Source organism: Erpetoichthys calabaricus, chromosome 6 (assembly GCF_900747795.2).
Source record: "Erpetoichthys calabaricus chromosome 6, fErpCal1.3, whole genome shotgun sequence".
Lineage (NCBI taxonomy): Eukaryota > Metazoa > Chordata > Cladistia > Polypteriformes > Polypteridae > Erpetoichthys > Erpetoichthys calabaricus.
Window position 1 is genome coordinate 6,355,562 of NC_041399.2, and position 24,484 is coordinate 6,380,045.

General features: G+C 44.0%; 1 protein-coding gene across 1 annotated transcript in view; it reads right to left on the bottom strand.

Moving 5' to 3' along the window:
• LOC114653196 (V-type proton ATPase subunit d 2-like) overlaps positions 1-24,075 on the bottom strand; it is a 38,545-nt gene extending 14,470 nt beyond the window's left edge. The window contains exons 1-6 of the mRNA XM_028803378.2: positions 23,891-24,075; positions 16,698-16,869; positions 11,880-12,058; positions 11,526-11,605; positions 6,364-6,441; positions 2,960-3,136 (exon numbers count right to left, since the gene is read on the bottom strand). Of these exons, the coding sequence (XP_028659211.1) occupies positions 2,960-3,136; positions 6,364-6,441; positions 11,526-11,605; positions 11,880-12,058; positions 16,698-16,869; positions 23,891-24,020 (816 nt within the window). The 5' untranslated portion in view covers positions 24,021-24,075. The remainder of the gene's footprint in view (positions 1-2,959; positions 3,137-6,363; positions 6,442-11,525; positions 11,606-11,879; positions 12,059-16,697; positions 16,870-23,890) is intronic.
• Between the last annotated feature and the right edge of the window lie 409 nt (positions 24,076-24,484).

A 24,484-nucleotide genomic window follows, 5' to 3' on the forward strand; every position in this document is an offset into this window, starting at 1 on the left:
TACTGGGGGGGTTAAGTTGTTTCATCCAGACGGACATACAGACTTGCGATTTTGCAATAGATGCTTCACGCATTAAAATAACTCTAATAATGGCAATAAACTGAACTGAAATTAACACTGAAGAATAAAATGTAAATGCCATGGAGGAGGGACTGGTATCCTGACTGGGACTGAGAATGATCTCTTGCCTGGCTGGGAGGCCGTAATGAAAACACCACATGAATGGAGGCACAACCTGGCTGGGATGGTTCTCAATTCCTGTCCAGGCTAGGATGAAAGAATAATGGATGGACTGAGAGTGGCCGGGTATCGTTAAACATTCATCCTCCAGTATGAGCGGTGGCAGTGCTCCTTGGGATTGGTTCCAGTTTGGACACCTGCAGGGGTTGCCTGGGACTTGCAGTTCAGAAGGGCGGCCATTTAGGGGTCCTTGAGTGCCACCGGGGAGCACTGTTAAGAACAGACCTCCGTGTTTTGGGAAGTCTCCGTATGACCTGGAAGTGCTTCTGTCGTGCAACGGCATGGCACCAGAAGCTCTCCCTGGTCCACCATTAAATGAAGCTATCTCACCTCGGAGGAGTGTCAGTGTTGGGAGGAAGAGGATAACGCTTGCTAAAGAGAATTAAATTCTATCTATCTATCTATCTATCTATCTATCTATCTATCTATCTATCTATCTATCTATCTATCTATCTATCTATCTATCTATCTATTATGTAGTGTCATTAATATCTATCTATCTATCTATCTATCTATCTATCTATCTATCTATCTATCTATCTATCTATCTATCTATCTATCTATCTATCTATCTATCTAGTGTTGTTCTCATCTATCTATCTATCTATCTATCTATCTATCTATCTATCTATCTATCTATCTATCTATCTATCTATCTATCTATCTATCTATCTATCGTGAGGGGTGGCCAGCCAAATATTCCGGTCCACACCTCCACGCCGCCAGATGGAGCCCTCCCAGCAGCATGGAAGGTCCCCAACTTCCAGCAGGGCATTATGGACATTGTAGTTTTTATAAACAACCCTGCTGGATACCATGGGGACCGTCAGGAGCCGCTGTAGGGAGGCTTACAGAGTGCTACGTGCCCTATAACCTGGAAGTGTGTCCTGATCACATGACCGGAAGGAACGACATGCTTCCGGGTTGAACAAAAGGACTTTTAATCTGACCCGGAAGTGATGAGGACTTATGGATTGTTGGGATGGAACCACTTCCGGGTCAGGGACTATAAAAGACTATGGGAAACCCCAGTCTAGTGAGCTGAGCTGGGAGGAAGGGTGGCTAAGTGTCTGGGAGAGGAGGAGTGAGAATTGTATTGTTAATTGATTATTGAGTATTGTATAGTGTTTTTGAGTAGTGTGGAGTGGAGGGTGCTTAGTGCACATTATTGTAATAAAAAGAATAATAATTGTACATTTACCTGGTGTTTGGCGTGGTACCTGAGGGTTCAAGGGAGCTCTAGCGCTCCCTACTGTTACACTATCTATCTATCTATCTATCTATCTATCTATCTATCTATCTATCTATCTATCTATCTATCTATCTATCTATCTATCTATCCATCCATCCATTTTCCAACCCACTGAATCCGAACACAGGGTCACGGGGTCTGCTGGAGCCAATCCCAGCCAACACAGGGCACAAGGCAGGAACCAATCCCGGGCAGGGTGCCAACCCACCGCAGGACACACAGAAACACACCCACACACCAAGCACACACTAGGGCCAATTTAGAATCGCCAATCCACCTGTGGGAGGAAACCCACGCAGACACGGGGAGAACATGCAAACTCCACACAGGGAGGACCCGGGAAGCGAACCCAAGTCCCCAGGTCTCCCAACTGCGATGTAGCAGCTCTACCCACTGCGCCACCGTGCTGCCCATCTATCTATCTATACTAATATTAAATTCTATCTATCTATCTATCTATCTATCTATCTATCTATCTATCTATCTATCTATCTATCTATCTATTGTGGGATATGGCCGGCCATTCAGTCCAGCCAATACCCCCAGGCCGCCAGATGGAGCCCTTCCTGTAGCGTGGAAGTGCCCCAAATGCCAGCAGGGAATCATGGACAATGGAGTGTTTATTCACAGCCCTGCTGGATACCATGGGGGTCACCAGAGGATGCTGAAGGGAGGATTAAGAACTATTTTCCCTACACCCCGGAAGTACGTCCCAGTCACATGGACAGAAGAAATGATGTACTTCCGGGATGAAAAAGAAGAATTTTGATCTGACTTGGAAGTGCTAGGAAGTCACATGGACTGAGGGTTCAGAAGCACTTCCAGGTCAAGGACTATAAAGGACTCTGGGAAATCCCAGACGGGCGAGCTGAGTTGGGAGGAAGGGTGACTGAGCTGCTGGGAGGTGTGGAGGATTGTGATTGGTTATTGTGATTTGAGTATTGATTTATTATTGAAGTACTGTGGAGTGAAAGGTGCTTTGTGCACATTGTTATTATAATAAAAATAACATTTGGACTTTTATCTGGTGTCTTGTGTCTGGTCTGAGGGTTCAAGGGGACGACACCGCCCCCTATCTGTCACACTATCTATACTAATATTAAATTCTACCTATCTATCATATAGTACCTTTCTTATTTATATTGGGATTAATAAAGTATCTATCTATCTATCTATCTATCTATCTATCTATCTATCTATCTATCTATCTATCTATCTATCTATCTATCTATCTATCTATCTATCTATCTATCTATCTATCTATCTATCTATCTATCTATCTATCATATAGTGTCTTTCTTATATAGCTATCTATCGAAAGGATAACAATTTGAACCTAGGACTGTGTCTGTTGTTTGGGGCTCTGGGATGCCACCTAATGGTCACAAAGTATATATATATATATATATATATATATATATATATATTTATATATATATATATATTTTTTTTCTTTCAATCACTTACAGCATAATATTCAGCTGTGGCTTTCACAGCTTCATAATCCTCCGCATTGGCCAGCCTGTGGAGACCTTCAGGGTGTAGCTTTCCACATGTTGGGTACAATTTCTCCCGATCCGTCTTGTCAAGTTCCGTTCCAAAAGAGTTGACGGTGATTATAAATGCACGGCGGTCAGCTTCAAACTACAGCACAAAAAGGAACAAAAAAGAGCTGATGAAGCCATTTCTACGCGTGCATTTGGACTCACCTTGCATATGTCCAGTGTCTCGAATAGCGAGATTTACTGTAAATTCCAGTTCAAATTTATTATGAAGAGTACATGTCACTTGGGTGTCTCCCACAAGTGAGTGATTTGAATGTAACCCCTACACCCCCTTTAAGCTGTATTAGGGCCGGGCCCCGAGTTCTTTAGTCTGGTGTCCCCACCTCTGTTGTTCACAAAGATGTTTGTTGCTTCTCATCCTCACATATTTGATGATATCTGAACCTTTTTTACCCAACACAATAACGATTTACTCCAAGTTTACAAACAAAAACTTTTATCTTCACTTAATCACTGCATTAGATTTCTAGATGTTACAAAAGCTGGGTTATAAACAGAATTTAAGAAAACCCATGAGCAACAAAAATATTTAAAATAATAAACAACCCCCCCCCTCCATCGAATATGACTTGTGAGCTCACCCCCAAGGATTATAAACTTTCTTTAAAACAGTATGTTAAAGCAACAATGTGGCTTGGGCGCCTGTCTATATTTAGTACTTTGTAATAACCGGGATACAATTGAGGGGGTTGAGGTGATTGAGCCATAATAATGTTCTCTGTGTTTCTGAAGAGTGAGGATGAAAAGACTTAAACTGCTAAGTTTAACTTTAAATTTTGAGCTGATGGACTGCGATGAGCTTTCAAGTGTTGAGACAGTCGAGAAGCACTAGAACAGGTTTAAAAACATTTTACATGTAATGCAGGACAGGTACATCCCACAAGTAGGAACTAATAGGACATTAAACGAAAACTCTGCAGTGGCGTATAATAAAGAGTTAAATAAGAATCTGCAAAGGAAAAAAGCAAAACAGGCACATAAGACTAATAACTCCAAAGTGAATCACAGGGTGTATGAGAACATGAGGGCAACCATTAAGAAGAGTTTTAGGGAAGTTAAAAGGCCATTAGAGAGGAATATAGTGGAGAAAGCGAAAAATGACCCAAAGAGATTCTTTCAGTATTTTAGTAGAAAGAGAACAGCAAGGAAGAGGTGAAGTGCATCAGGAATAGTAAAGGGGGACTAAAAGATACAGACAGTGCAATAGAGGATGCTCTAAACTTGCATTTCTCTGAGGTCTTCAGGCGTGAAGAAATGAAAAACCTTCCAGCAGTAACAGGGACTACTAAGGAGGTACTGAGGGATATAAAAATTGCAGAGAGAGAGAAGAGATGTATAGATTAAATAGGCTGAAATCAAACAAATCACCAGGACCAAATGATATCTGTCACAGAGTTGTTCATGAGGTGAGGGGGGGCATATATGAACCCTTTAAAAATACTTTTAGGAAGTCACTACGCACTGGAGAGATCCTGTAGGAGTGACAAATGGCTAATACTGTATATAAAAAAGGTGACCGGCAGATCCAGGCAACTATAGGCTAGTAAGCTTAATGTGAATCACAGGAAAATTAATGGAAGGAATTCTCTCTATGTACAGTATATAAAATCCAACATTCTATCTGTTTTTCATGAGAGAACTACTTAACGGATTTAGATCGGGTTTTTTTTCCAGAATTTGCTTGAACATTCCGGTTGATTTTGCGACTTCTCTCATCACGCTAAAAATCAGAGTTCGTTTGCAGGAGCGATATATTCGCCCTAATCCGAGACAGAGGTTGCAGGCCGAGGGGAGGTGGAAGCGTGATGTCATGACTGGGTAGCCCGGCAGGGTCCTCCTCACTCACGCGTCAGCCTCGAGGCGTATCTTACATCCGCTTAGCTAGCGAACGAGAGAACTACTTAATGGTTTTAGATCAGGTTTTTTCTATAATTTGCTTGAACATTCCAGTTGATTTTGCGACTCCTCTCAATGCACTAAGTATCATAGTTTGCTTGCAGTAACAATTTATTGGCGCGAATCCGAGAGACACGTAGCAGGCTGAGGGGAAGGGGGGACCCCCTCACTCACACACCAGCCTCGGGGGGTAGCACACATCTGCTTAGCTAGTGAACGAGAGAACTACTTAACGGATTTAGATTGAGCTTTTTTCTAGAATTTGCTTGAACATTCCAGTTGATTTTGCGACTTCTCTCATAGCGCTAAGTGTCATAGCTCATTTGAAGGAGTGATATATTCATGCTAATCTGAGACAGAGGCTGACATCAGGAGTGGGGAGCCCGGCAGGGCCCTCCTCACTGTCCTGTTTCACTTCTATGCGGGTGAAGCCGTAGGGGATGGCTAGTACTGTATTTAAAAATGGTGACCGGGCAGATCCAGGCAACTACAGGCCAGTAAGCTTAAGTTGCATCACAGGAAAATTAATGGAAGGAGCAGCACATGGCAGGAACAGGAGTTCTACTGAGCAGAGAGCATGGGTTCAGAAGAGGGAAGTCGTGTTTTATTTTATATCATTTGTCTTGACTTTTACAAAGCATTTAATAAGGTGCCACATGAGAGGTTGGGCACCAAACCTAAAGAAGTAGAAGTTCAGGGTGATGTATGTAGATGGGTTCAGAATTGGCCAAAACACAGGCAACACGGGGTGAGGGTGAGAGGAACCTCATCAGAATAGGTGATGTTAAGAAGGATGTTCAGCAGGGGTCAATGCCGAGGCCACCGCTCTTCTTAATACATATATCAATGATTTACTGTAGATATGAGTAACAAGCTGGTGAAGTGTGCAGATGATACCAAGACAGGTGGACTGGCAGATATTCTCAAATCTGTTGAATCGTCTCAGAGGGACTTGGACAGCAGACAGGCTTGGGCATATTTATGGCAGATGGTAAGTAATGTCAGTAAATGTAAAGTATTACATGTTGGAAATAAAAATGTGAAATAGACAATGGGAGGTCTGAAAATGGAAAGTACACCTTATGAGAAGGACTTAGGAGTCGCAGTGGACTCTTAATGGCTTCTGAACACTGTGTGGTAGTTGAAAGTGTCGAGTCCACTACGACTCCTAAACACTTCCCATGTTGTGTACTTTCAGTGTCTCGTGGTGACTGTTTAAACCATTGATACACAAACTATACATGATATTTATGGATTACTTACCGAGTTGTTTTGCAGACCCCTTTGCCATTTATGACAGATCCTCAGGGGTCCGTGAACCCCACTGTTAGAAACACTGCACTAGTTACATGGTGAGAATAGAGAGCTTCTTATTAATAAGTACTGTTAAGTCCCCAGTGTGACACTGACCTCCAGAATGGGACACATGATCTCTTCTGTCGTGCCTCCTTCTTCTTTGCAAAATTTATGAAAACCTTCAATGTAAGCCTGGAAAGATACACAGTTGGAAATTTGTTCAGGTAAATTTCACACAAACCTTAGGATGTTTTTCTTCACAGAGAGAACTACAGACAGATGGAATAAGTGACCAAATAGTGTGGTAGATATTAGGATTTTAGAGACATTCAAAACTGGAAGAATTTAGTGAACAGGACTGGTGAGCTTTGTTGGGCTGAATGGCCTGTGTTCATCTAGACTGTTCTAATATCCTTAATAAAATCCTACTGAGAATACTTAAGGCTCACTTTCCAATAGAACCACGACTTTAAGCGCAAAGCAAAGACAACACAAACGTGACTTAGAGACACCTCTGGGAATGACCCTGAATTGGCAAGCCAGAAGACATATCTGAACACAGTTGCTGTCCACCGACAGTCTCCATCCAGCCTGACAGAGCTTGAGAGAATCCGCGGAGAAGAACGGCAGACTAACCCCCAAAATCCAGGTGTGTGAAGCTTGTGATGCCAGACCCAAGAAAACTGCTGGCTGGAAAGGCTGTCAAAGGGGCTTCAACACAGTACTGAGTAAAGGGTCTGAATACTGAATAGTCAAATGGATAGTTCAGTTTTTAACATTTTTAATAGACAGATAAATAGATAGATCGGAAAGGCACTATATAATAGATAGATAGATAGATAGATAGATAGATAGATAGATAGATAGATAGATAGATAGATAGATAGATAGATAGGAAAGGCACTATATAATACAGCGTTTCTCGACCTATAAGTATTTGTGACCCGAGTTTTCATAACAGTTTTAATCGCTCCCCCTAACGTTTTTTTGAAACCCTAAAAATTTATTCCTATATTTTTTGGTGCAGATACACCGCTGCAAGTTTAAAATTTCCCTACAAACAGCGAAATTACGCCACATATGGCAACATTCGTGCCCCCTTTTTTGTTACTTCGAGCGTGCCCCACAGGTTGAGAACCGCTGATAGATAGATAGATAGATAGATAGATAGATAGATAGATAGATAGATAGATAGATAGATAGATAGATAGATAGATAGATAGATAGATAGATAGATAGATAGATAGATAGATAGATAGATACTTTATTAATCCCAATGGGAAACATTTTCCAGCAGCAGCATACTGATACAATAAATAATATTAAATTAAAGATTGATAATAATGCAGGTGAAAAAAAGACAATAACTTTGTATAATGTTAACTATTAACGTTTACCCCCCCCCCCCCCGGGTGGAATTAAAGAGTCGCATAGTTTGGGGGAGGAACGATCTCCTCAGTCTGTCAGTGGAGCAGGATAGTGACAGCAATCTGTCGCTGAAGCTGCTCCTCTGTCTGGAGATGATCCTGTTCAGTGGATTCTCCATGATTGACAGGAGTCTGCTGAGCGCCCGTCGCTCTGCCACAGATGTCAAACTGTCCAGCTCCATGCCAACAATAGAGCCTGCCTTCCTCACCAGTTTGTCCAGACGTGAGGCGTCCTTCTTCTTTATGCTGCCTCCCAGCACACCACCGCGTAGAAGAGGGCGCTCGCCACAACTGTCTGATAGAACATCTGCAGCATCTTATTGCAGATGTTGAAGGACGCCAGCCTTCTAAGGAAGTATAGTCGGCTCTGTCCTTTCTTGCACAGCGCATCAGTATTGGCAGTCCAGTCTAATTTATCATCCAGCTGCACTCCCAGATATTTATAGGTCTGCACCATCTGCACACAGTCACCTCTGATGAACACGGGGTCCATGAGGGGTCTGGGCCTCCTAAAATCCACCAGCAGCTCCTTGGTTTTGCTGGTGTTCAGTTGTAGGTGGTTTGAGACGCACCATTTAACAAAGTCCTTGATGAGGTTCCTATACTCCTCCTCCTCCCTACTCCTGATGCAGCCCACGATAGCAGTGTCATCAGCGAACTTTTGCACGTGGCAGGACTCCGAGTTGTATTGGAAGTCCGATGTATATAGGCTGAACAGGACAGGAGAAAGTACAGTCCCCTGCGTCGCTCCTGTGTTGCTGACCACAATGTCAGAAGTGCAGTTCCCAAGACGCACATACTGAGGTCTGTCTTTAAGATAGTCCACGATCCATGCCACTAGGTATGAATCTACTCCCATCTCTGTCAGCTTGTCCCTAAGGAGCAGAGGTTGGATTGTGTTGAAGGTGCTAGAGAAGTCTAGAAACATTATTCTTACAGCACCACTGCCTCTGTCCAAGTGAGAGAGGGATCGGTGTAGCATATAGATGATGGCATCCTCCGCTCCCACCTTCTCCTGGTATGCGAACTGCAGAGGGTCGAGGGCGTGTTGGACCTGTGTCCTAAGGTGGTGAAGCAGCAGCCGCTCCATGGTCTTCATCACATGTGACGTCAGAGCAACAGGCCGAAAGTCATTCAGCTCACTAGGACATGATACCTTTGGGACTGGGGTGATACAAGATGTTTTCCAAAGCCTCGGGACTTTCCCCTGTTCCAGGCTCAGGTTGAAGATGCGCTGTAGAGGACCCCCCAGCTCCGATGCACAGACCTTCAGCAGTCGTGGCGATACTCCATCTGGACCTGCTGCTTTGCTGGCACGAAGTCTCCTCAGCTCTCTGCTCACTTGCGCTGTTGTAATTGTGGGTGATGATGTTTTTCCTATGCTGGTATCAGCAGAAGGATGTGTGGAGGGTGCAGTACTCCGAGGTGAGAGTGAGAGTGGGTTAGGGTGGTCAAACCTGTTAAAGAAGTTGTTCATTTGGTTTGCTCTCTTCACGTCTCTCTCGATGGTGGTACCCCACTTTGAGCTGCAGCCAGTGATGATCTTCATCCCATCCCATACTTCCTTCATGCTGTTATTCTGCAACTTCAGCTCCAGCTTTCTCCTGTACTGCTCCTTCACCGCCCTGAGCTGGACTCGGAGTTCCTTCTGCACGCACTTGAGCTCATGCTGATCACCGTCTTTAAAAGCCCTTTTCTTCTGGTTCAAAAGGCCCTTGATGTCACTTGTAATCCATGGCTTGTTGTTAGCATAGCAGCGTACTGTTCTTACTGGAACTACAATGTCCATACAGAAGTTGATGTAGTCAGTAGTGCAGTCAACAACTTCCTCAATGTTCTCACTATGAGATCCCTGCAGGATATCCCAGTCTGTAGTTCCAAAATATTCTCTCAGAGTATTCTCAGCCTCCGGGGTCCACTTCCTGAATGATCGTGTGGTTACAGGTAGGACCCTCACTCTTGGTTTGTAGTGAGGCTGAAGCAGAACCAGGTTATGATCTGCTTTCCCAAGCGCAGGCAGCGGGGTTTCCCCTGTATATTGACAAGGTCTTACTGCCCCCTAGTGGCCCTTGTTCATGTACTCTGGCTATTCAGGGGCTCTTCTGGTCAGCCCTGTTTCTACTTCTGCTCCCTATCTTCAAGTCTCACCCTATCATACTTCAGCCTATCATCAAGTCTCTTTCTAGAGGGTGGCACGTGTAATCAGAACATATGACCACCAAATGCCTCGCCAGTTGCTCTATGATGAACTGTAGACTGTGAAGAGACCTCAAGGTCATCCAGGCCAGTGCTTTAAAGATGCTGTGAAGTCAATCGTACGCTTCTGTGACATCCAGCAAGGAGAATTTGAAGTTGCAGCTGCTGAAAGAACTTGCTGGCAAGCCTTGTGTTGTGAAGCTTCTGCCAGCTTTTAAGGAGGATTTAAAACTTATATTAATGTAATCGCCACCCATATTAAAATGGAACATGTTGTACTGGCTAGCCCCAGCTTGTGAAAGAGTTAAACCATTAAAGGCTCATTCGTGTATTTTTTGACTTTTTTTAATAAATGGAGAAGTCCCCCTCATCTAGGACAGGAATGTGAGAAGTGATTTAGGGGACACAGAGGGAAGGTCATTCTTAGGGGTGGGTGATAAGTATGTTAATGGTGGCAGAGTAAGGGGGCAGAAAAGCAGTTATTTCTGATAAAGCATGAGAGAATATTGGTGGCATCGATACATTTTAGGAATGAGGGATTTGTGTTTTTGGAATCAGCTAATGATGTTCAAGTGCAAATGTGATTACTGATAAGAACTGGAATAAATCTAAGATTTGCCCAACAAAAGGCACTCACTTCATTGAACTGAGACGGCTTTGCACTAAAGTCTATTCCATGTGCTCATCCCGGGACTCCTCATACTTACTTTGAAGTCAGAGTGAGTCCATTCTCCACAACACTTTCACGATAAGCTCCTCCAAAAACAGATGGAAAAGTGGGAATAAACACCCAGAGCTATAATAACAAAGACTTCTAGTGCCCCCACTATTTTAGACTCTGAGCTTCCAGATTGGGTCTGTAGAGGCACCACGGTGTCCACAGATGAACTGCACAACAGCGCGTCTTCTTCACGTATCGTGATGTCTCGTTTGGACTAAATTTGTAGACAATCAGAAAAACTACGAGTGAAATTACGTAAGCTGAATTTCCTCCTTTACCCGACATATAAGACAATTGTGAAAGACGCAGTGGACGGATTGGCATCCCGACTGCGATGGACAGTGGTTTCTTATCTGGCTGGGAGGCTATTATGGATGGACAACGTTGACTGGTCCATATCCAGGCTGGGATTTTTCCTGTTCCTTTACCCAATCGGGGATAAAAAGATAATGAACTGGACTGAGAGATGTTGCCTGCCGTGCAGAGTTCATCGCCCAGTGTGACAGATGAGAGATGGCAGTGCCCCTCTGGCATGGTTCCAATTTGGACACCTTAAGGGTTGCATGGGACTTGTAGTTTGGGGTGGCAGCCCAGTTGAGGTCCCCTGGGTATCACCATATGGTACCAACAGACCTCCCAGTTTAAAGGAGTGCTTCCCGGGTGCAGTGTTGTGCCAACAGAAATATACTCGGGACCACCGTAATAGGGGCCACCTCATCTATTATATTATTACACTGAATTGAAAGAAAAAGCACATTGACGGAAGCTTTGTTAAATAAATTAAGCACATTTGAACCTGCGACTGTGTCTGTGCACTTGTGTCTGGAATCGGGGGCACCGACTGTGACATTCCCTACTGGTCAAACAGTCTTAAAAGAAAATGGTTAGAAAAGTCCCACATCATTTATACCCAAAATGGTCAAATCGCTTACCTTATACAGTTTATTTCTCATAATCTCGACGTTCATCTCGTCCATGTCGTTTTCAGACAAACAGTCCTGGAAAAATGGAGCTGAAATGGAAAAATGTGACATGCGTTTATTGTGAAATCGATATTTGTTTTCGTTGCAACAGAGAAATGAATTCATTCACAAAAATTTTATGGTTGGAGACAAAGGAAAGTCGTTTGCGGAAAGCCCCAAAGCTCCTTCTGTTGCTCTTTTCTGAAATCCTAACATTTGACATCTTTAAAGGAGGGAACAGGGAAAGTAGCTGCAAGGCAATGACGCTGTGCAGCTCACGGAGGACGACAAAAAACAACATCGATAAAAATGAACGAGTTATACCTAGCGGCGTGTCAACTATGATGGCGTTGTAGAGCTCTGCTGGCGTCTGGGCGATACTGACAGCCTCCATCTGGTCAAAGCTGCCCAGCGGGTGACATTTTGGAACGAGCTCAGCAACTGGCCTTTGACGTAGAGTGCCGGTGATCAGCAAAATGATGTTGTCAATCATGTAACTGAAACTAAAAAGAGCAAAACATCACCTTATAAGCACATTGTTGTACCATCTAATGTCTCTGAATGGCATAACAGTTCATGCCAACTCAAAAGAGTCTAACGTGGAAAATCAATCAATCAAATAAATCGATTAACCAAATCAATCATTTATTAAATTAAGCAAGTACCTAAAGAATTAATTTATTGACTGAATACATTTTTAATTAATTTGACTCATCCACCTTAATAAAGTTATGTCTGCTTATGTCCATTTGCTATTTCTCTGTTATTCCAACAGATGGTGCATCACAAACATTAACACTGCTTTTACGAATTCCCAAACCAAATGGCATATAACAGAGACCTATGCATTGTATTTCTTATTCCAGCAGATGGCGCATCACAAACAATTGCAGTAATGCATTTAATTACTACAAAGGTTTGCGATGTGCCATTTGTTAGAAATGTATTGCATTTTATTACTACGCGCATTATAAAATATATTCCAATAAATGGTACACTGCAAATATTAACACTGAGGTCTATGTTGATTATTTAGATTTGAACCCATCTCAGATGGGGGGGCACAGCTAACTGGTAACAAAATTGATTGCATTTGTCATTTCAACAGTTGGCACATCACAAACATTAACATTGCTTTTAAGAATCCTATACTGAATGGCATATAACAGAGACATTTGCATTGCATTTTCCATTCCAACAGATGATGCATCAACACACATTTGTAGTAATCAAACATAATGCATTTGCTATTCCTGGGGATGGCACATCATAAACATCAACATTGCTTTTATGAATGTTATGCTAATTGTCATATAACAGAGACATCTGCATTACATTTGTTATTCCAGGAGATGGCATATCACAAATATTTGTAGCAATGTAATAATAATAATAATTCGTTACATTTATATAGCACTTTTCTCAGTACTCAAAGTGCTATCCACACAGGGAGGAACTGGGAAGTGAACCCACAATCTTCCACAGTCTCCTTACTGCAAAGCAGCAGCACTACCACTGTGCCACCTGTGAGGACATGTATTCTATTTCTACAAATTTTTGTGATGTGCCATCTGTTGGAAATGGAATGCATTTTATTTTTACATGCATTACAAAATAAATAAAAATTAGATTAGATTAGATGAGACAGATACTTTATTAATCCCAAGGGGAAATTCACAAACAGACGGTGGACTACAAACATTGACATCGAGGTCAACGTTGATCACTTAGATTCTGAGGATGGAACTGCCAGACAAGAGGAAAAAAGAGAAGGTTTATGGATGAGGTGATGGAGGACACAAAGACAGTCAGTTTGGCAGAAAATGATGTAAAAGCCAGGGATAGATGGAGAAGGTGGATCCACTGTGGCGAATGCTAAAAGGGTGCAGCTGAAAGAGAAAGATTTGGATTCTTGTATTGGGCCTTTGTTCACCTTGGATTGCATTTTCCCGCAGCTCCTTTATGCCTTTTGGAACTAAACAGTACAACAGAGCATTTCATGAGAATATAACTTTTATTTTGTAATGATCCTGTGTATGCCTTTATTCTAGCTGAGGTTTGGTGTTATACTGCCCTCTAGTGAGCATTTGCGGAAGTGCGTTTGCAGCTTGCATTATTTGGGACTCCTAGATCATGACAGTTTTGTTATTTTTTTGGGTTTCCGGTTGTTTTGTGAATTTTCTGAATTTGCCTTTTTGGCCTTGTTTGCTTCCGAGTGCCTTTCAGGCAAATCCTTTTTGGCTCCTTTCAGCATTTTTGTTACAGACTTTTTTCATTTCTGTAATAAATATTGCCAATTATTGTTATTGTTATAGCAGTTAGGAGACCTGGGTTTGCATGTTCTCCCCATGTCTGCGTGGGTTTCCTCCCACATTCCAAAGACATTCAGGTTAGGTGCATTGGCGATTCTAAATTGTCCCTAGTGTGTGCTGGGTGTGTGCTGGGTGTGTGTGTGTGTCTTGCGGTGGGCTGGCGCCCTGCCTGGGATTTGTTTCCTGCCTTGCGCCCTGTGTTGGCTGGGATTGGCTCCAGCAGATCCCCGTGACCCTGTAGTTAGGATATAGTGGGTTTGATACTGGATGGATGGATGGATTGATGGATGTTATTGTTATTATATTACTGTATATACTCACATATAAGTCAGGTCCAGAAACCCGAAAAATCGATCATAAAATCAGACCCCAACTTATACACCTGTTCAAAAATGTGACACTTAATTTTTTTTTAACATCTTCTTGCCTTCTCCAATCTCGCATTAGTTTCTCAGATGCATCAAATGTTGTTGCAGCAGTGCAGTTATCAATTTCTTTCGCCACTTCAATGACTTTTAATTTAAAACCAGCTTCATATCTTCTTCTGATCAAATGCTCCATCGTAGATAAAGGATGCTCTTACGATAAAGGTGTATGAGGGTGTGAGATACAAAAAACACAAATCAGTGCAAACGTCGCTTCGGAATAGTTTGGGTATCACCATGTGGTCACTTAGGCACAATACATAGAAATAAAAAGGCCATGTGCTCCATGGTTACTCTCTCAGGTGGTTGTTGGCACATCATAATCTCTTGGACCAATAGCGTGAGTTTTTCATGTTCGACTTATACAACCGACATTATAAAATAGTGGAAATTATACAGTCAAATCAAGACTGCGGGAGAACTTAAGTGTGAGTATATACGGTAAATTCAGTTATCTACAGTGCATCTGGAAAGTATTCACAGCACATCACTTTTTCCACATTTTGTTATGTTACAGCCTTATTCCAAAATGGATTAAATTAATTTTTTTCCTCAGAATTCCGCACACAACACCCCATAATGACAACGTGAAAAAAGTTTACTTGAGATTTTTGCAAATTTATTAAAAATAAAAAAACTGAGAAATCTCATGTACATAAATATTCACAGCCTTTGCCATGAAGCTCAAAATTGAGCTCAGGTGCCTCCTGTTTCCCCTGATCATCCTTGAGATGTTTCTGCAGCTTCATTGGAGTCCACCTGTGGTAAATTCAGTTGACTGGACATGATTTGGAAAGGCACACACCTGTCTATATAAGGTCCCACAGTTGACAGCTCATGTCAGAGCACAAACCAAGCTTTGAAGGTCCCAATGAGCACAGTGGCCTCCATCATCCGTAAGCGGAAGAAGTTCAAAACCACCAGGACTCTTCCTAGAGCTGGCTGGCCATCTAAACTGAGCGATCGGGGGAGAAGGGCCTTAGTCAGGGAGGTGACCAATAACCCGATGGTCACTCTGTCAGAGCTCCAGAGGTCCTCTGTGGAGAGAGGAGAACCTTCCAGAAGGACAACCATCTCTGCAGCAATCCACCAATCAGGCCTGTATGGTAGAGTGGCCAGACGGAAGCCACTCCTTAGTAAAAGGCACATGGCAGCCCACCTGGAGTTTGCCAAAAGGCACCTGAAGGACTCTCAGACCATGAGAAAGAAAATTCTCTGGTCTGATGAGACAAAGATTGAACTCTTTGGTGTGAATGCCAGGCGTCACGTTTGGAGGAAACCAGGCAGCGCTCATCACCAGGCCAATACCATTCCTACAGTGAAGCATGGTGGTGGCAGCATCATGCTGTGGGGATGGGAGACTAGTCAGGATAAAGGGAAAGATGACTGCAGCAATGTACAGAGACATCCTGGATGAAAACCTGCTCCAGAGCGCTCTTGACCTCAGACTGGGGCGACGGTTCATCTTTCAGCAGGACAACGACCCTAAGCACACAGCCAAGATATCAAAGGAGTGGCTTCAGGACAACTCTGTGAATGTCCTTGAGTGGCCCAGCCAGAGCCCAGACTTGAATCTGATTGAACATCTCTGGAGAGATTTTAAAATGGCTGTGCACCGACGCTTCCCATCCAACCTGATGGAGCTTGAGAGGTGCTGCAAAGAGGAATGGGCGAAACTGGCCAAGGATAGGTGTGCCAAGCTTGTGGCATCATATTCAACAAGACTTGAGGCTGGAATTGCTGCCAAAGGGGCATCGACAAAGTATTGAGCAAAGGCTGTGAATACTTATGGACATGGGATTTCTCAGTTTTTTTATTTTTAATAAATTTGCAAAAACCTCAAGTAAACTTTTTTCACGTTGTCATTATGGGGTGTTGTGTGCAGAATTCTGAAGAAAAAAATGAATTTAATCCATTTTGGAATAAGGCTGTAACATAACAAAATGTGGAAAAAGTGATGCACTGGGAATACTTTCTGGATGCACTGTATAAATCTGAACTCTGTCTTTGTTACTTTGATCATTCCATAACAGACTACAGTGATCAATGCTCCGAAATAAAGACCGCAATGGACAAGTTTCCTCCCATCTGATTCCTGTCTCAAAGAGGTTTTAGTGAAGACAAGATTTCTTTCTTTAATATATTTCCAAATTTAATTTCTTCTGTGATGGTCAAATTATTAAATGAGGAAGTTTTTAATGAATCTGATGGCTGAGAGTTATCACTTTTAACATTCTGTATACTACATTTCTAATTCTCCACACTTTTACTTGAAGACTTCCTTAAATACCTGAGTGATATTGATTGCTATATAATGATGAAGGACATTTTCCATACACACACACATTCCCTTGTGAATGCTGAGGATCAGAAAATCTGATTGATGCGCAAGAAGATCGACTTACGTGATGTAATTCAGGAAGGTGCTGAGAGGTTCAAACGAGTGGTTCCTAAAGTAATGAAACTCAGTCAGCAGCTTTTCCTTGAGCTTGTCGTCGATGATGGAGACCGTCAGGGAGCCCGTTTCATTGGATAAGAAGTTTCCATAGTCGGTGCTCTGAAGATGGAGTTTCATATCTGAAAACAGGAATGACACCAAAGGTGAGTGGATGGATCAGGCAGTACTTGTACATTTAATCTGGAAGTTTCTTTCACTTCCACACAGGTTCTCCAGAGCTCTTCCTTTTCTTAACAGACCCATATAGAGCCAGTTGATCCATTTGGTGGCAGGGTGCTGTCACCTGAGGGGCACCAATTATTAAAGTTAAGGGTTGTGTGCTCCAGACACTCAGGGGGACTGACGGAAGTATAACAATAATGTTGGTGGCTTGTACACAAAGTGGCACCTCTTGTGTTTCAGAAGACTTTGGACACAGAGTGGGGCCTCACCCCACGGTATGAACACAAAGGGGGACCATTTGTGTTTTGAAGGCCTTTGCCCTCCAAATATGAAAGTGGTGCACACACCTTAAAGTCTGAGGTATAAGCACAAAAAAGGGTGCCATTTATGCTACAGAAGGTGTGCATGCTCCAGACACTGAAGAGGAACCACCCTAACCAAAACAGGTCATCAAAGCCTAATAACACTGAGCACTCACTATGGACAATGTGAGATGACATCCGTCAACCCTGCCTAGAGCTCTAAATGGCCTTCAACTGGTACTGACTCCATGCCAAGGTAGTTCAGGGTAAAGACCCGTATTCGCACATTGTGAGGAACTGAAGGTCTCACTCTGTGATCCAGAATGATTAAACTTCTTGATGGCAACTGTTACCTTATGATGTTAGTAGCTGAAGTACCTGGCATTGCCCTGTGTCATTATTTATGTGATGGGTTAAGGTAAGGACCATCAATGTTGACCCTTCTGTCTCAGCTCTCAGAATTATTAGTAAACCTTCAAAATAATTTGCAGTTAAAGTCTCAACAGCATTTCTGGAACTTAGCAGAGCCTGATAACTAGAAGAATCTTCACCAAGCAGCTCTGAAAATGTCTGCCTTGTTTGGGTCTCCATACCTCCGTGAGTCTGACGTGAATGTCATGAAATCAAAGTTCAGAACAAGACTGACAGACGAACATTTAAATGACTCCATAAGAGTGAACCTCAGTGGCTCCACTCTACCACACACCTCAGTGCCAGTCATCTGACGAACTAAAAAACACATCACACATGCGACTGGACCTGTGAATAAAGTGACACAGTGACATGTGACAAAATGACAAATGAAGTCGTCAGATCGGTGTATTTGGAATTGCATTGTTTAGTTTTGACAGCATTCATGTTTTAATTCAATAGTGTGAGGTACACTAGAAAATGCATACAGACGTACAAAATGCACTTGCAGGTGAACTCAATAGTTTTTTGTGACGTTTTAATGCAAAATGTGAGTTGTGGACACCAACATTTTGTAAATGTTCAGTCAAAACAAGCGTATTCAGTTTGTTTGGGTTGAAATAAGCGATGAGAATAAACGTTAGAAAACATGAGGAGCTCTCGGCCATTTTCATTTTGTAAAAGTAGCTCTCAGGGGCAAAAAGATTGGAGACCCCTGGGATACCCCCTACGCTTTATGAAGGGTGCCCAGGGATCTTTTTTACGACCACAGAGAGTCAGGACCTTGGTTTTATGTGTCATCTGAAGGACGGCGCCATTTTTACAGCACGGTGTCCCCCGTCACTGCACTGGGGCATTGGGATTCACATTCAGACCACAGGGTAAGCGCCCCCTGCTGGCCTCACCAACACCAGTTCCAGCATTTGCCAGGGAACATTCCAGATTTTAGGGCTGTGGTGGACACAGGACATCGGGATACCCCCTACTCTTTATGAAGGGTGCCCTGGGATCTTTTTTACGACCACAGAGAGTCAGGACCTCAGTTTTATGTGTCATCTGAAGGACGGCGCCATTTTTACAGCACTGCGGATGTCGGTATCCACACTTAGAGCACAAGGTAAGCGCCCCCTGCTGGCCTCACCAGCACCTCTTCCAAGCTTCTCATAAAAGGATACCCAGGGATCTTTAATGACCACAGGCAGTCAGTTTTATATCTCATCTGAAGGATGGCACCACTTATACAGCACAGTGTCCCCATCACTGCACTGGGGGGCATTAGGATCCAGACGCACACCACAGGGTAAGCGCCCCCTGCTGGGCTCACCAACACACCTTCCAGTGGTCTCTCATCCAAGTACATCCATCCATCCATTTTCCAACCCGCTGAATCCGAACACAGGGTCACGGGGGTCTGCTGGAGCCAATCCCAGCCAACACAGGGCACAAGGCAGGAACCAATCCTGGGCAGGGTGCCAACCCACCGCAGGACATCCAAGTACAGGCTGGGCCCAAACATACTTTGCTTCAGGTGGCATGGCTGCTGGCTATGGTGGGACATTACGCGACTGACCTCATTAGTATGGTGGTCCGCAGTTACACTCTGTTGGATGACGTTCCTCACACCCTCATCACCCTCTGCTTCCTGTGTCTGAGCCAATTCTGCACCCATCTGCACACCACACACCCTGAACTGCCACTTCTTTTAGTTTGATGCCCACCCTCTCATGTGGCACCACATCAAATGCTTTCTGAAAGTCACGGTAAATAAAACCGTGTGCACCACTTGGATTGAATAAGAAAATACAGAAAAAGGCAAAGGGGTCCTGATACTTTCTGAAGGCACTTTATGATTAGGTGGGTGGATGCATGGCAGTCTGTTCCAATTTGGGAAGCTTTTAGCATTTAATGAGAGCGGCCGGCTCAGCTTCTCCATGGAGACATTTGAGATTTCTGTCTTCCAAGTCAAAACTCTGAAGGTAGAAGACGCCACAAGCCACTTTTTTCTGGTTTTGCTTTATGGTTTGTGTGTATCGGTAAACACCGAGACTCTGAGTGAGAACCGACACAAATCCTGTCCCCCGCTGGCTGTGCGTCACCAGGTTTACGTATAAACAGCAGCAGGTTTACTGTCCACGGGCATCAAACAAGTCGGCCTCATCTTGTGGTGACTAAACAAACAATGAAGGTCATCAACAGGGGAGAGACGCTCAACGCAAGGGCTCTCGGACTGTGCTGCAGAGCTTCTGACTGTGACAAGCATGTGACAACAGTGTGGCCCTGTCACTGGCGTTCTATACTGTAAGTGCTTCTCAGATATAGGGTTTGATGGATTACTGAGGCTAGGGATCTGCACTGGCAATCAGAAGGTTGCCGGTTCGAATCCCGTAAATACTAAAAAAGGACTCTGCTCTTAGGCCCTTAACCTGCAATTGCTGAGCTCTTTGAGTAGTGAGAAAAGCGCTATATAAATACAAAGAATTATTACTGTGTTTCATTTTACCACACAGTGGATTCAGAACGGCTTCAGATCCCACACACCTTATTGTGTTACTAGTTTAATTTTAAACTGATACGTTTTCTGGATTTGGCCATCAATTCACACTGAATAACCCAGAAACACAAAGTGACAACACGTTTTCAGAAAGGCTATAGCACATGTCTGGGTGGCACTTGCATGTTCTCCTTGTGTCTTGGTGGATGGTCCTCCTTAGGCTCAATAGTGACTCAAGACAAGCCCAGGGTGAGTGTGTGTATGTGAGAAGACCCTGTGATGGACTGGTGTCCTCACTGTGATGCTCAGGTCCTCACTCCCTAAGACCCCGAACCGAATTACTGTTAAGATTTGCAAATAAATGCATGCAAGCATTTTATTTTATATGACAGCACAGTGGTTAGTGCTGCTCTGTCATGGACCCAGCATTCTACCTGTAGGAGTTGTTGGCACAACACTTGCATGTTCTCTCTGTGTCACTGTGGGTTCTCCTCTAGGTCTTCCATTCCTTCTCACACATCCGTAGGTTCATTGGTAACTCTAGACAGGCCCTGTGTATGAGACTGTGAAGGACTGGCAGCCTATACAGGGCCGGATGCCACATTGTGCCCAGTGATGGCCCTTGGCTCCCTAAGAACCCGATTTGAATGCATTAGGTTTGAGAATGTGTGTGGATTTGTGTTTTTCTATATGTTGGAACTGTGGTTAGTGGCACTGCCACGTGGATTCAGTGTTCTGGGTGGAAGTTCTGCATGCAGGAGTTGTGGGTACAATACTTGTATGTTCTCCCTCTGTCACTGTGGGTTCTCCTCCAGGTCTTCCATTCCTTCTCACACCACTTTAAGTTCATTGGTAACTCAATATAGGACTGGTGTGCATCTCTACATGTGAGTAGCCTCTGTGATTAACTGATGTCCTGTCCAGGGTTGGATTCTGCCTTGCACCTATCCATTCCGAGATATGGGCTGGCTCCTAAAAGACCCCAGATTGAATTAAGTAGATTTAAGAATGTGTGTGGATTTGTGTTTTTCTATATGTTGGCACTGCGGTTAGTGGCAGTGCTACATGGATTCAGTGACCTGGGTTCAAATTCTGCATGTAGGAGTTGGCACAACACTTGCATATTCTCTCTGTGTCACTGTGGGTTCTCCTCCAGGTCTTCCATTCCTTCTTACACATCCGTAGATTCATTGGTAACTCCAGACAGACCCTGCGTGAGTCTGTGTATGAGACTGTGAAGGACTGGCAGCGTATACAGGACCAGATGCCACATTGTGCCCAGTGATGGCCCTTGGCTCCCTAAGAACCCAATTTGAATGCATTAGGTTTGAGAATGTGTGTGGATTTGTGTTTTTCTGTATGTTGGCACTGTGGTTAGTGACACTGCCACGTGGATTCAGTGTTCTGGGTGGAAGTTCTGCATGCAGGAGTTGTGGGTACAATACTTGTATGTTCTCCCTCTGTCACTGTGGGTTCTCCTCCAGGTCTTCCATTCCTTCTCACACCACTTTAAGTTCATTGGTAACTCAACACACAGACTGAATTAAGTAGATTTAAGAATGTGTGTGGATTTGTGTTTTTCTATATGTTGGCACTGTGGTTAGTGGCAGTGCCACATGGATTCAGTGACCTGGATTCAAATTCTGCATGTAGGAATTTACACAACATTTGCATGTTCTCCGTGTGTTGCTGTGGGTTCTCCTCCAGATCTTCCATTTCTTCTCACACATCCTTAGGTTCACTGGTAACTCTGTGGTTGTCCGAGTACGTGAGTGGATACCGTGAAGAACTAGCAGCCTATTTATGGCTAATTGTTGACTTGCACCTGTGATTCTGGGACATGCGCTTACGCCCCAAGGACCCCCAAAGTGAATTAAGTAAGTATGGGAATGTATGACTGTGTACATTTTTCCAGATGGTGGCACCAGTGGTTAGTGTTCTGGAGTGCAAATTCCGCCTGTGGAAGGTGTCCGTGTGGAACTTGTATGTTCTCCTTGTGTCTCTGTGGGTTCTTCTCCATGTATTCCATTCTTCTCCCATAACCTTACGTGCAAGGGCAAGATTGGGTGTGTGAGCATAGGATAGGGTGGCCCAGTGGTTAGTGCGGGTTCAAAGTGTGCCCAGAAGTTGGCTGTGGTACACCTGCATGTTTTTCCTGTCTCTGCTTTTAATAAACTGGCACACATTTCTAAAAATCATGTTGTCACTTTGTCATTCTGGGGTAGAGAAAATGAAAACGATTTAAAAAAGATTTTGGCATAAGGCGGCAACCTAACGCAATGGGGTCTTCAAGACTTTGTGAAGGCCATGCACAAAATGAAAGGAAATCACAGCGCAATAAAACGATACACGATAGGAAAATGTAAAGGCGATCGCTGCGATCAGCAGATCAAAACCTGCAAGATTCCTCCAAAAGTGTTCAGGAAGCAAAATCTTTGTTGTCCCGAATTATTTGCCTATTTGGATGGATGATTACTTTAATTTGTTTTTATGTAGAAAGAAACATATAAAAGAGCAGCACGGCGGCTCAGCAGTTAGTGCTACTGCCACACAACTCCAGAGTCCTGCATTTGAACCCTAGCCAGGTCACATCTGTGTGGAGGTGGCATGTTCTCCCTGTGCTTTCTCTGGGTACTCTCGATGTTCTTATGACATCCTGGAAATATGTGTGTCTTAGGTTAGGTGACCATGTCTTGCAATGGATGGATGGGTTTCCTACCCAGCTGTCTGTGACCCTGAATTGAATGGGTGGAAATGAAATCAATGAAGCATGCCTGACTAAGTGTCACATTGGCAGTCTGGTTATTTTTAAACCTCATCTCGCCTCTCGGCTGAGGATGTTCCTCATTTTTTCCAGTACTGGCCAGCCCAAAAGCTGCATGCAAACCACTCCTCGGCTGCTTCTTTTGGCTCAAAGTCACCTTCAGAGGTTTCTCATTTCCTGGTTTTTGAGGGTTTCATTTGCCATTCATTTCATTTTGTTCCATCCCCACACACTGTGCAGGCCCACTCCTGGGTCACAGGGAGCTGGAAGCCATCCTACCTGCAGTTGACACAAGGCTGGATCCAACCCAGAGTGACAAAGCAGGCATCACAGAACTAAATGTGACCTCATCTTAAGACCTTTTCTGTGCTATTAAATGGTATCACACTCAGACTAGGGGGTGTCTTTGATCAGCCCGTCTCCCCAGTGTCTCTGGTCTGACAAACACCGGCGCCATGTAGTGTCTCTAGCGGGTCTGAATTGCTGGGTATGCGGGTAACTGCTTTCCTTGCCTGTCACACAGGTACCCACCTGAACACTTTTTAAAGGAAGCCATGGCAGGATGTTAGTAAGGTTTCATGACTGAAGAAGAATTGGTGGGTGTCCCGACTGGCAACGCTGAGCAGAAAACGAGAGCCAGTGTGGCACAGGTCTTTGGATGAATCTGTTAAGGGCCATCAAGAAAGTGAGAGAGAAAGAAGGAGACAACTGGCAGACAAAGGGGGGCCTGTCAGCTTTTCCCTTTATTCAACTGGCTTAAATATTCTGACTTTAAATTCACCTCATACCGACTCCATGAATACTTCGGTCAGGTCAGAAACTAAGAGGTCAACCTCTCACCTTTCTATCCTCACCATCTTGCACCTAGCCCTAGCTTAAAGCCACCAAACAGCCACCTTTAATTTAGATTTTGGAAATGAGTGGTCCGTATCCAGCCGATAAAGTGGCACCCGACATCCCCACCAACTCCATTCCTCTTCCCTTTCTGCCCAGCCCCGTTTCACACTCACCTTCTAGAGTTTCACACTGCACCAAGTTTTGGTAATCCGCCTGCTTCAGAATTCCACCCTTGAATCCTCGGACGAGCCCCTCCAAGTAGCCGCTGTTCACATTGAAGTAAAACTCAGAGCCCCCGCTCATTGTGACTCGGTCGAGGCAGACGGACGACTGCTGTGGCTTCTGCTCTGCTGCTCTGCTGCCTCTGGCTTTTAGGACACTCCCCCTGCAGCCTTCTGGCCCCCTGACTCCGCCCTCACTGGCTGTTCCAGTGAACTCCCACTGGTGTAGGGGGATCGGCAGTCGCGAAAGACAAAAATAAAAAACAAAAATGTCAAGACAGACGGCCAGCTGGAAGTGACATTGATGGAGGTGGGGTAAAAGAACAGGACCTCATAATTGTACCTGCTGGTGAAGATACTGATGAATGCACACTGGTGGGAAATCTGATGCATATCACTGATTGGCAAAGTAACGACTATCCAGGGTGCCACACTCACGAGACAGCTGGGCCACACCGGTGCAGGGCAATCATCATAACCCCAGGCACTGAAGAAACTTGGGAAGAACTTGGGACCTGCAAAGAGATTCTCCAACAGAGATGAGGA